The sequence below is a fragment of the Sphaeramia orbicularis genome, chromosome 5 (genome assembly GCF_902148855.1).
Source record: "Sphaeramia orbicularis chromosome 5, fSphaOr1.1, whole genome shotgun sequence".
Classification (NCBI taxonomy): Eukaryota; Metazoa; Chordata; class Actinopteri; order Kurtiformes; family Apogonidae; genus Sphaeramia; species Sphaeramia orbicularis.
Genome location: NC_043961.1, coordinates 47,417,805 through 47,430,394, shown reverse-complemented (window position 1 = coordinate 47,430,394; position 12,590 = coordinate 47,417,805). Strand labels below are relative to the sequence as shown.

Sequence of the window (12,590 nt, the reverse complement as noted above, 5' to 3'; positions counted from 1 at the left end):
GTGCTCACACACATTTGTGCTGTGCTGGTAAACTGAAAGTGATGCTGTAGGAAGTGACTGTACAGTTTATTTCCTGCCCCATGTTTTTAGCAGTTGGGTAGCTGCTGTACAGATGCAAAGGAAGTGTGAATGCTGATACATGAGCGCTTGAGTCCATGAAGTAGCACTGTGGAGCATTTAATCAGGAGTGGACGAGTTTATTAATAATGAGCTGCAGCCACCTGGAAATAATCTGTTACAGTTTGTGAAGGAGTAAGTAAGAATGCCTTTCATACCAAAATATACAGTTATTTGCAAAATTTGAAAAATGAATGGGTTTCTGGGTATTTAAGTGTGTGTTTGCATGCCAAATGATCAGGAAGGGCTGACATTTTTGTTGCGGTGTTAAAATGTCTGTACATTGTTTGGAGTTGTGTTCAAAGGAAGTGGTCTGACTGAGCTCATTCACTGTGGATGTAGTTGTTACTGTACGTCCCCGTTCACTCTGGTTGGGGCCAAAACGATCATCTTCACGAGCAGAATTGTGATCCACAACCTGAATCACATCCTCTTGTAAAATGCAGGTGATGTAAAGTGTTCACCACATTTTGTCGGCTGCAGCATGAAGACTTTGTTGTTGCTTCGTTTGTTGTTTAGAGCGCTCTGTGTTTTTGCATCATTTTTACCAATGTCAGTGCAATATTTTGACAATAGCTTGAAAAAAGCATGATGGAAACTTGATGTGGTTTAATGACTAAGATCGCATTCTCCTGTCTGTACGTACATCTGTGACAGCTCCCAGTGTCTCACCATGATTTCTTAGACTGCGGAGGCTTATTCTGACACAGTGAAGGTTTATAATGAGCTAAAATCTTTAACACTAACACTAGGTTTTGCACTGTGACTTTAACAAAAAAAACCCCATCAAACTGATGTCAGAGTTCAGAATCTTGACCAGCAACTTATGGACACACTTTAATTCTTGGTTGTTTGAACTTAACATGTTTTCAAACTAATATGTTGTTCAAGTTTTACTGGTTTAAGTGGACTTGTGTGGAAAGACATGAAAGAATCATTACAAACACAACTGAATATATTTCAAGCTGTTGGCAATGATTTGTCCTGATCACCCATAAATGTATCTGTTAGAATTTCGAAAAGTTCAAGGTCAAAGTACTTAAACCCTGCATAGAGTCTTCTATGCAGATGTATGCACCAGTTGTGATTCAGACTCACTCATTTAATTTGTGTTTTTATTGTATGTTTGTCATATGGATGTAAATGTAGTATATGTGTAAATATGTGTCCAATTCAAGTATAGATTTTATTGAGACATAGGCCTAACCCGCATTATCCCGCTGAAAAGTGTGAGTGTGTAGTAATTAACTTTGCTTTACTTGGCGCCGCTTTAGTTTATTTGACATGTGGTTTTGTTAATGATCTTGCATTGTAAATAGCTGTGTTTTTCTTCCCCTACCGCAGTAATTTTTCCAATCACTGAAATGAACTCTATAAATGGTATGCTTTTACTATGGCAGATCTCTGTTAAGTGATAAGAAGATGATAAAAGGAGTTTTCAGGTCAGAGAGGAAAAAAAAAACTTTTGTTCACATTTACAAATAACAGTGAAAGGAAAAAAATCCCCTCTTTAGCTTGCTGGCCGGTATAGTTTTTTTCCGCTTTATCAGTCTCTCATCATCCTGGCTTCTACTTGTAGCTCTCAGGAAGTGGTTAACCTTGATGCAGGATGGTAGAAAGAGGTTTGTACCGAAGCACAAAGCAAATGGAAAAATGAGACTGCAACACACGCTCAGTCATTTAGATGTAATGGAGAAAATCAGCCTCTATTCTGATAGGGGGAACATTTTGTCCCCTTTACTGACACCTTAAAGGCATCATCTTGACGGAGTGTGCATCGTTCAAATTAATGGAGGAAAATGGTCGGGCTATGAGGATAAAATATTGCTTTCAATTTTGGTTCACCTTGATATGAACCCGGGAGTGTTTTGGATTATAGAAATAGGGAGATGTATGACAGATAGAGATTCTCAGCTACGAGTTACACTTGAGGAAATACATATACAACCTGTCAACATTTTTTGTTTCTCTGCAACATTTCATTTGACATTTGGACTGGACCTGACCAGATCATAACTCCAGAAATTCACACACAAATAATAACATTACAATGCTTAAATAAACTTCTACTTAGTAAACGAATGACAAGCCTAAAAACATCTTATCAACAGTGAAGTTTGGAGTATGCAATGTGAGGCTTTTTTCCGCTCTTATGACATGGTAGAATTCATGGCTTTGAAAAGATGATGAATGAATGGAACCATGTGCTAGGACAGGATCAGAGACATACCCTAAAGGAGCCTCTTAATTGGTTCCAGAAGAAAGATGTGACATTGTTAAAATCTTAAATAAATAAGGCCCTGTTCAGACTGAGGATTAATATGTGGTTTTAGTGATCTTATCACAAGTGCAGAACTGTAATGCCCAAAATAGACTCATAATCTCATAATTTTTACATGACCACCTCATTGCAATTTTTTTTTCTTTGAGCTCTTTGGTTATGTGTAATACCATATATTATCATTATTTCTACATAGTTTTCCACTGTTTGACTGGTACTTTTTTAAACTATCTTATCTTCTTGCTGTTGATATTAGTGTCACAGTGTTTAAGTCACTGCATTTCAACAAGCTTTGTGGATTTATAGCCAGATGCAAATTGTACACATTATCTTTATAAGATCTATATGAAAAAAGAAAGCCCAATAACTTGCAGGAGGTAATTTGTCGAACATGTAGCAAAGCAGGCTTTCCAGCTTGAGAGGGCTGACCATCTCTACATGTAATGTCTGTTTATTCTCAGTGTTTAGTAACAGGCAAGAATTCCAGATTTGAATAGCAACTACCTGAATTCAGTTATTTTTTCTTCCTAGAAAATATTAAGTTGTAAAATGTTTACTTTAATTTGTCATTTGGTCCTCTGACTGTTTCATTATTTGTGATATGTGTAACAGTACATTACAGATCTGGCCTGGTAAACTTGACAGCTTGTGGTACATTCACAATGCCTCCAGGAAATGAAAGCTTACACTCTACAGAAAATATGACCTTGTTTATTTGCATTTGCAATGGGGGAATGACATCCAATCATGACCGACTACTTGAGAGACATGGGGAGATGCATTCTAATGCAAGGTGTGAATGGACGATCTACAGCCAGTTATTTGGTAATTAAAAGCAGGTCTGAACTGGGCCTTTGTCTCAGATGGCATTTCACTTTATGGCTCACAATATGATTACTGTAGGGGTGTGTGTTTCTGGAATTAATATCAGCATCAGGTTAAAATTGCATATGAATTTCTCCATTGTGCTTTCCTTAATAGTAACAATAAGGATAGTGATGCTAGTGCTTCAACAACAAATCGATTGAATCAATTCTTGAAAGAGTTGGCAATGAATTTGGCAGTCAATTCGTTGGGTCTTGAGCACGTTGGTATTGAAGCATGCCCGCACGCTGTGTAGTGTAACAGAGGAAAACACAGAGCAGCATGGCTGAGGCTTTGGATGCTGGGCTAGATTTTTAAAGCTAGGTTTACATTATGTTACTGGTGGCCATGGCAGCCCCGTTGGCCCAAAATGTAGTGCGCCGTTTATGAAACAAAATTTGAATATGGAAAAAAAAATGGCCAAAATCCCATGGCATACTACGTTTAGGGCAAACGGGGCTGCCATGGCCGCCGGGAACATAATGTAAACCTATCTTAAGATAGCCTACGTATCGTGATTACTTAATCCTGCTAGCTAGTTAGACACTGTCATCGTAATTCTAAAGTTTTCATCCATCTCCGGTTATCAGGCCACCAGACTAAGGTTACCTGTCGTTAACTGGAACTAATACATACAGCGTTAGTTTGATACCCTATAACTGGAGCTGGTTGAAGACTATAGCTTGTTAGTCTCTAGCCATAACAAGTCTAGGTAGTGGGCTAGTACTCGCTAACTATATCTGAAGCCATTGTGGGGATGTAATCATTAGTGACTTGTCTGCAGCCTATATTGGTTTCAGTCAAATACCAATCTTTGAGAATTGAGTCTTTTGTGTTTATCCGATGAATCGATTAGTTAGTAAAATAATCTACAGATTAATCAATTGTTAAAATTATCTTTAGTTCCAGCCCTAAATGATGCTGATTATAATGTTGTTAATAGTAATAATGGTTAATAACATTATTTTAAAAATCAAGAGTTATTCAGTTTGTAGTTACATGCTCAAGGACACTTCAGCAGAATCCTCAGTTGCTTGAAGTCTTTAACTAGACCACCAAAAATGCATCTCAGCACTTTGCACAGACCATCAGACCATCGCTCACTTTTAAATGTCAGTGTTTCCTCAGTGCATCTGGCCTAAGATTTACTAGAAGTGTTAACTCTACAAACTACTTCCACATTTTATTTACTGATGTATTTATTCAAGTTCCAGGCAGTAAAGTTTTTTTATGAACACTGGGTCAGTCTCTCTCTCTTTCTGTCTCGTCTCATAGGAACTAAACTGCTGTTGAAAGGATGGTGATGACAATGCTGGGAGGAGGCCGCGGCCGAAGGTGCAGCCCTCGCTAGACTCTTCCTTCATCTCTTTCAAACTTCAGCTTTTCCCCTCGTCGCCCATCTACCGCTGCTTCCCCCTCCTGCGGTGCCATGGCCAACCATCTGGAGCTGATCCAGGAGCTGCAGCAGCTGGACAAGGTGCCTAGTCTGGAGAGGCTGCGGGCGGCCCAGAAGCGCCGCACGCAGCAGCTGAAGAGATGGGCCGTCTATGAGAAGGAGATGCAGAACAAGAAGAGGAAGGCAGACAAGAAGGGACGCAATGCAAACAACAGCCAGCAAGCTGAGTCTAAGAGGCATGTGTCATTTGCTGCCAGCGTGGCGCTTCTGGAGGCATCAGCCAGAAACGATCCAGATGAAGGTAGGAGCAATAAAGATTATTCATGATATGTACAGATGGGGAAAGAGAAGAATCAATTTATGAATAAATGTGCTTGGCTAGACCTGTGAAAGAAGCCCTGTAAATATGGCGTAGGGTACAGAGTACATAGGTCTGGGAGTTTTTCAGAAAACCAACAGTAGTAACAGTACCTTCTCTTTGAAACCAGTTCTAGAGCAATATTTTTTTAGCAGGGGTCGGATAAAAGCCATTTCAATACAGTTTACCACAATGTTGTATTTACCTCTTTTTTTTACCCCATGTTCTTTTTTTCCTGTTTTCTGGCTGTCAGCCTTTGGGCAGTGAGTTTGTACCTCCAGCCAATAACAGTATCATGCAGCATGTGCAGACACAACAGTATGAAACCAAAGCACCTCTGGTTCGTTCTGCTCTACTCACTCCCTGCACTACACTTAATGTGAGGAAGTTCTGTTTCAGAGACATACTCACTCACAGCCTGTCTTCAGTCTGACCTCTTGGTCAGTCACATAGAGCAGGAGGGGGGGGGGTGTGTGCTTCATTGTATCCCATTTTTCCCATAGATTTTGTAAGATAAATTTCTTTTAAACGATCAGGAATATTGTTATGTATATATATATATATATATATATATATATATATATATATATATATATATATACACACACACATATATATATATATATATATATATATATATATATATATATATATATATGTATATTTTTTTTTTTCAGGACTCTTGAATCTGTTGATTGTTCATACCAGTACTAGTGTAAATTTGATATTTTACTGTGAGCACTGCATTATGGGTAGTTTTAGAGTGACAGTCGGACAGCAGTATTTGATTGGTCCACTTTAACATGCTGGATTTTCTCTAGCGTACATTGCTCTGGATTTTAAATCACTCTGCTTGAAGGAGCAATGCTTTGTTTTTTTTTCAAGGCTTTATTTGGGCTCAGTAGGGTTAGGAATCTTAGTTGTAAGGCCGATACGATACACATCTCGATACAGCATCTCCGGTCTGATATATTAAAGATACGCATGTGGCATTTCGCGATATGATACGATTCACACCCAAATCACGATACAGAGTGGTTAAGCACATTCTGATTCAACACATTAATTCTGGTAAAAGAATATGCAGTGCAATTCAGTGAGCTTGATTATTTATCAAATAAAACCGTTACTTCACAAACTGGCTTTTGTGCAATCTCAGAAACACATGCCTCACATACAGTCACGTGACAAAGTTAGGACGTTCCCTTTAAATCTTTATTTTCTTTACCTTTTAAATGCCATTAAAAATATATTCTATTGAATGGATCAAATTTTATTGGTACAAACATTCAATAACCGATGCATCTCTATCATTCCAAAATTTTCATTCACCCACAACTTCTCTACCATGCGCAGATCATGCATGTGCATCGGTATGTAGCGGATAATCTTCCCATCCCTAGTGCACAGATAAGAGCTCACACAGCAACCAAGGACTGTTGGGGTGTGAATAGAGATCTCTGCTGACCATTTTACCACTTTACTGCATGTATTAGACACATGATGATGATGATGATGATGATAATAATAGTTCATGCACAGGATGACATCTTAAGGTGAGAATATCATCTCCTTGAATCAAAGAACAGTCACACTACAAGACAAACAAAGGCCATGAAAGATTAGGACACTTTTGTAAGACTGAACAGTAATAAGAACACAGCTGGGATACATTTTGTCTATCAGTTGCTTTTCCTGAGGACATAAACTCAAAACAACTGAAAACTATAAGACTGTGCAGCAGTCCTGTTCTTATTCTGATGCTTTGTCAAGGTGACAACACAAAACACAGTGTTAGATATCTTTTATGGTATTGTGGGAAGTGAAAAATATTCTCAATACGTCGCAACTGTGGAGGGACACATTTGCTTGCGACGTCTAGATAATGAGTGTTAAATGACATGTTTAAGTATTGTTATGTTAGTCATTCAAGTCATCACCAACATTATTAGATATTGGTGCCAACATGCTGTCTGTTCATTGATTTGTTGACACTGATGAGATTTACTCCTTAGTTATTAAATTGTGACAGGGTATTTTTAGGCTGTGCCATAAAAGTACCATAGCTTTGTACCAAATACATGACCAGTCAACGGAAAATTAGATTCATTCAGTCAACACATAAAAAACATGTGCTGGAGTTACTTTCAGAAGCTCAGCAACTGACCCTGCTCAAAGACCAGGGATGCCACATTTGAATAATTACTTTAATTTCAGCCCCACCTCACTACTTCGGCTGGATATCAAAATGCCAAGGTCAGGAAAACGATTAGTCGAGCTTGCACACTTAAACTGCCACTGGGAAGTCACTCTATTCTAACTGAATTTGTTCTGCTTGGAAACTGTTTTATCACAGTGAAGTAATAGAGTTGTCACACTAAGATGAGGCTCTGCCAGTCTTTTAATTAAAATTTCTTCACATGGTGCTCCCTCATTCAGAGATAATAATTGTTTTCCTGCAGTACAAACAGTCCCATGATGATGTTGCGATGCAAAGAGTTTGTGTCAGTGATGCAGGGATAATAATGGGTTGCTATCTTTTAGATATACTAGCCTATATAATTAAACTTTACTTTAAATCAAAATTAGATTGAACCACATTTATTGCAACAAATCGTCCCAGCAGCTGTGCTACTGTTCATTCTGTGCGTGTGGAAGCCCTCTGCAAAGATATGGAAACAGTGACGATATGGAAACAGATGAGAGCAGAGCAAAAGCAGTCCCACGTCCATCCACACATATGCACATGCACATGAACATGGACTGGGAAACTGGCATGTTTAAGCTCCAGATGGAGTGTGAGTCTTGGGATTTGTTTCATGTGGATGCTCTGTTGGACTTTACTGGGATGTATAACCTAAATAAAGATTGGATAAAACTCGCAGGCGATGAGAAGATATTAACTAATTGGATAAAAAAGCAGTAGCTCTTCAAGCAAGAAAGACAACATCCGTTTATCAGTGATTTTGTTGCTCTGTCTGCAGCTGCTTCATTGCACACAGATAGGTGTTATTGTGTTGGGGTTTTTGGTTTGAACAGTGTTAAAAGCTCTTTGTTGTACACTGCTGTTGTGTGTGCAGTTCCCAGGAAGACACTCAGACTTTGAACCGAGGAAGCTGTGGCTGCTGATGTTCACGTACATCTATAGGTTTGTTTAGAAAAAAACGCTAAAAGGTGTCCAGGAACAAATAGTATGTGTTTAACATTAGCAGTAGCATGAGAAAAACTGCAGCTACCAAGAACAATGAGCAATATAGTCTTTATGCTTCAGGGCAGAACATTATTTTTTCATGTCCAGTGCTTTAAAGGCATATATTAAAAGCAGGTTTCAGGTCTGTTGTAGATTAAGAGCAGGCAAAAAAGAGACTGCGCAATGTCGATTCTCTGGACGAAAATTGAAGAAACATTTGAGCTGGCAACATCACTAAAGAGTTCCGTAATAACTGTAATTAATAGTCATATGTAGGGGTGTAATGGTGCACTCGTTTGTATCGAACCGGTGGTGTTGGTGGTGTGGGGGGGTGGGGGGTGGAGTAGATACAGAGAGCATAACAGAGGCACAGAAGTCGGATTGGAGTGTGTGAAGTTTTACTTTTGGTTTTTGGTAGTTATGGAGCGCACCCCTCCAATACCCCGCCCCCTCACTGCTCTCTTTCACGGTACTGAAAACATATCGAACCGAAATTTTTTTGTACAGTTACACCCCTAGTCATATGGAGTTTCATACCCCCATATTTATGAAAGACATCCATATAAATATATATATGGTAAAAGCCCTCTTAAATATCACCAATACCTAATAAATTTGTCTGACTGCAAAATTTGGTTAAAAAAAGTGTAATGTGTATTGGTAGTAAGCTTGCTATCAGGTTTTATTTTTCAAACAAAAATGCAGAGCAAATCGGGCAAAATTTCCACTGCTGTCTTATGAGTGTTGTTCCAAACACAGTATCTGTTTTTGGACAGAACACAGTCACTATTAAACTGTAAATCTCCATTTAGTGGAACCTTTGTGAATTCAGCAATGGGCGTTTTGCTATTTGTCACTTGAAGAAAAGCTTGAAGTGCTTATCCCTGTCTGTACACGTGGATGAAAACAATGTTAGAACTGACTTGCTAAGTGCAGCTGGGCTACTTCCTTTTTACTATAATTTGGACTTAGGCTGTGAGGACAGACTCAAGGCTACAGTGGCTCGTTACTCACTCTAGTCGTACAAAAGGGTATTTTAGTGGTTGTTCAGTGCAAATTTATTTAATACAAAACGTTGACATTTTTGTCATGATGTGAAAAAAATGTTCTCTGACAATAATTTTAGGTATTTTATAGTTGAAATGTTACAAATATATCCTTTGAACAATATTGTACCGGCTGAGGGATTTGATGGGTTTTGATGGATTTCTAATGTTTTATACAGTTTATGACCTGAAGATAAACAGTAGGCTGCCAGTCATACTGTAAGTTCTCCTGTCAAAAAACTAATCATTTAAACAGCATTTACATGGGAATGATTCTGTCTCCAGCTTTTGGATAGCTCTACATGGTTCCCACTGTTCTTGTTTGAATTTAGCACAACTGTGTTGAAGTTTTGTCTCATTTAAACATGTCAGAACCAAGTACCGCCCTGTGTTTCTCAGTGTGCAGCCCTGAACAGATCTATGCCGTGGTTTGGTGATAATGTGCAGAAGCTTTGTCAGTTGTTCTTACTGCTGACAGCGGCCGGGCATAGAAACCATGGCTATCAGCGCTCTTTAATGAGGCTGAGCATGAGAGAAGATAAAAGAAAGGGAGGCAGAATGCAGTGTTGCCCACACAGCTCCAGTGGCAGCTGGCTAGCTCAGGAGCCTGATAATCTCCTCTCTCACATTCCCTCTGGTCCCCAAATGCTCGATCGGGCATCAGAACACCACACGCCATGCTGCTGCAGCACGCTGTGCACTCTTTTACAAAAATATCATCTGACAGAAGCAGATTCTCTTGCACATGTAATTCAAAGAACATGATTTAATAAGAGGAAGAGTCAATTAAATCTATATCATGATACAAATGAGCTTGAGCATCTTAGTGACAAGAGTTGCAACCAGGGACAGAAATAGAGAGAGCTGCCATCAACTGTTTTTATGAAGAGAATGGGAAGCGAGAGAAATAAAAATAGGAGCAGATATTGTGTTTGACCTGAGGCTCACGGTTGGCCTTCCAGCCAAAATAAGATGACAGGTTGGATTGGTTATTCTGCTTCTTTTTTAATCCAATGAGCCGTTTACTGTTGTGTGTGTGTGGTTGTAGTCCGGTTTCCTCCGAGTTGACCTGAGGTGAAGTGTGCACACACATGCACAATATGTGTGTTTACAGTTGTGTATATATTGTCCACAAGAGCTCATTTTATGTCATTCTACTTAGAGCTGGGTGGTAAAACAATCTTGAAAACAGGATCAAGGAACTTAGATCTTTTTTCATCTTTCCTCTTATTTAAATATACAGTGGTACATCTGTTATTGCACTGAGAGGACCCATGTTAATAATCTGAAGTTTTTCTACTGAACCCTTTTTTTTTTAATCAGGATGCTCTTCCAACTGGCAGCATTATTACATTTTGTGATAAATAGTACTATTTATGAATATGGAAAGAAAAAAATGGTGATAATGTTTTTTGCTCCTTTCTCCAGACTTCACACATTTAATTGGGTGGATTTGCACTATGTCAGTGATACAATAGAGGATGGCCAGCTGTAGTTTGGTTGGCAAAGATCTACTTACAAAACCAAACCACTTGTCACTGTGTTTGACATGTGGACATTCTATGACTAAGGCTGCAAAAACAGGAGCGAGACTCACTCACTTATTACACTTTATGAAGCCAGAGATAATGGTCTCTTTTAAAAAGAAGTGATGAATGTGGGTTTTAAATTGCTATTGTCAACTGTAGATCTGCAGTGTGACTTGCTGAGCTGCAGATGTTTTTCCAATCCTGTAATTCCTCGCCTTTATGCTGAGTGTCAACAGAGTATTTGAAAGACAAGTGTTTGATTAATTGTCAGAATTTGACAAGTTCACACTGGGATGTCATTGTCAGATCTTTTAAAAAAATTCTTAAATTTGTAGTTACTTCTTTGTTGTGTGTTGCTCACAGCCAATTGCAACTCTTAAATGACTCTTTAACTCAACTCTTTAATTACCCAATACATTTGTTAATCATTATTTTGATAATACCAAAAGAGTGAAATTTGTGCTATCTTTAATCTAGTCTTGTGTTGTTATTGTCCAGATAGAGGACTCTATTGGCTGTATCTCATCTCTTTGCTCTATATCACAGTTCAGAACTGAGAAGAAAGATCCAATTTGAAATCATGGACAGCGATTGTGATCCCAGTTCCCAACCTTAACCTCCAGCTTTAGTTTATCTTGAACAGTAGATAGTGTTCAAACTGTGACAGGTTTATTTTTGTGTGTTTGCTGGTGCTGATGTGAGTATTTTCTTTGCCCTTTGAACTCATGTCCCTGTCATTATAACTTCCTCACTCTGGGAGTTGACTCACCAAGCTGTGAGAAGAGGCCAATATGTTAAAGCTGCAGAGGACATGATGTGTACTGGGGCTGAAGGTTGACATTGTGTATGTTTGAGAAAGAGCAAAGATAAAATGAGGCTGTGCTATTTGAGTGTTGATGAATGTAAACATTTAATGCATGTGTGTTTATTTGAGTGTGTGAATGTCTGCTCACCTTGCAAACACTGAAGAGGTCTTCTATATGAGAGTAACAGGAGAAGGGGGAGATGGGAAAGGATTGGAGGTGACGGTCGAGGCTGCATCCTGATTCCACTGAGTCCATTTCTTGGCCCTGCGGCTGCCTCTGTCCTGAACCCTCTGCCTTCACACAGTGATGGGAGCTGATGGCTGTGAAATTACTGCTAGGCACCTCTGTGTCTCTGTGTGCAGCTCTTTGGCTATTGAGACTGATAGGTTTTGTCCTCTCCAGAGAGCAGCCATCCAGCAGAGGAGCAACCATTTGGGTCAGAGAGAACAGTCAGCACAAACACACAGTGTACAGGTCTGACATTGCTGTGTTATCTGATGAGGCTGTCACACAGTGATTGAAGGAGTCAGGACTCTTTACACAGAAAGAATAAATAACACCAAAAACCTGAAGGCTGCTCTAAAAGTTGACACCGCAAAAATAAAATACAGAGCTGTACACAGCAGAGATTTATCTTCATGCAGTTTTCATCTTTCATTACATTCATTGCAGTTCACCCTTGGTCCTTTTTAACCCATACACCAGGAACTTTTGAAAGCAGTTTCAATGTCACAGATATATTTTCACAAATGAAACTTTTTAAGGTCATAATAATCCAGTCTGAGCTGTCTTAAATCTTTTTCTGCCTCTGCATTTTGACAAAATCAAACCTGTTTATTATTGTCTTAAGTTTTCAGCCTTGACTCGCATATGAACATTGTCAACAACTGATAAATGCACTCATTCTCCATTTCCAAGCAGGACAATGTTAGATTTAATCAGAAATATACCTAAATAATCCAGGCTTAGTATGTGTTCAGTTGGTAGATAAATGATGTTAGTG

The 12,590-nt window shown here is 38.9% G+C and overlaps 1 protein-coding gene across 3 annotated transcripts in view; it reads left to right on the top strand.

Annotated features, from left to right (window-relative positions):
- Nucleotides 1-12,590, top strand: part of ppp1r16b (protein phosphatase 1, regulatory subunit 16B) — a 152,411-nt gene that overhangs the window by 48,355 nt on the left and 91,466 nt on the right. For 2 of the 3 annotated variants that reach the window (XM_030134285.1, XM_030134286.1), the window contains exon 2: nt 4,538-4,959. In XM_030134285.1, the coding sequence (XP_029990145.1) occupies nt 4,692-4,959 (268 nt within the window). In that variant the 5' untranslated portion in view covers nt 4,538-4,691. Of the gene's footprint in view, nt 1-126; nt 253-4,537; nt 4,960-12,590 lie in introns of those variants that run through there. The other variant, XM_030134287.1, reaches the window with a different exon arrangement.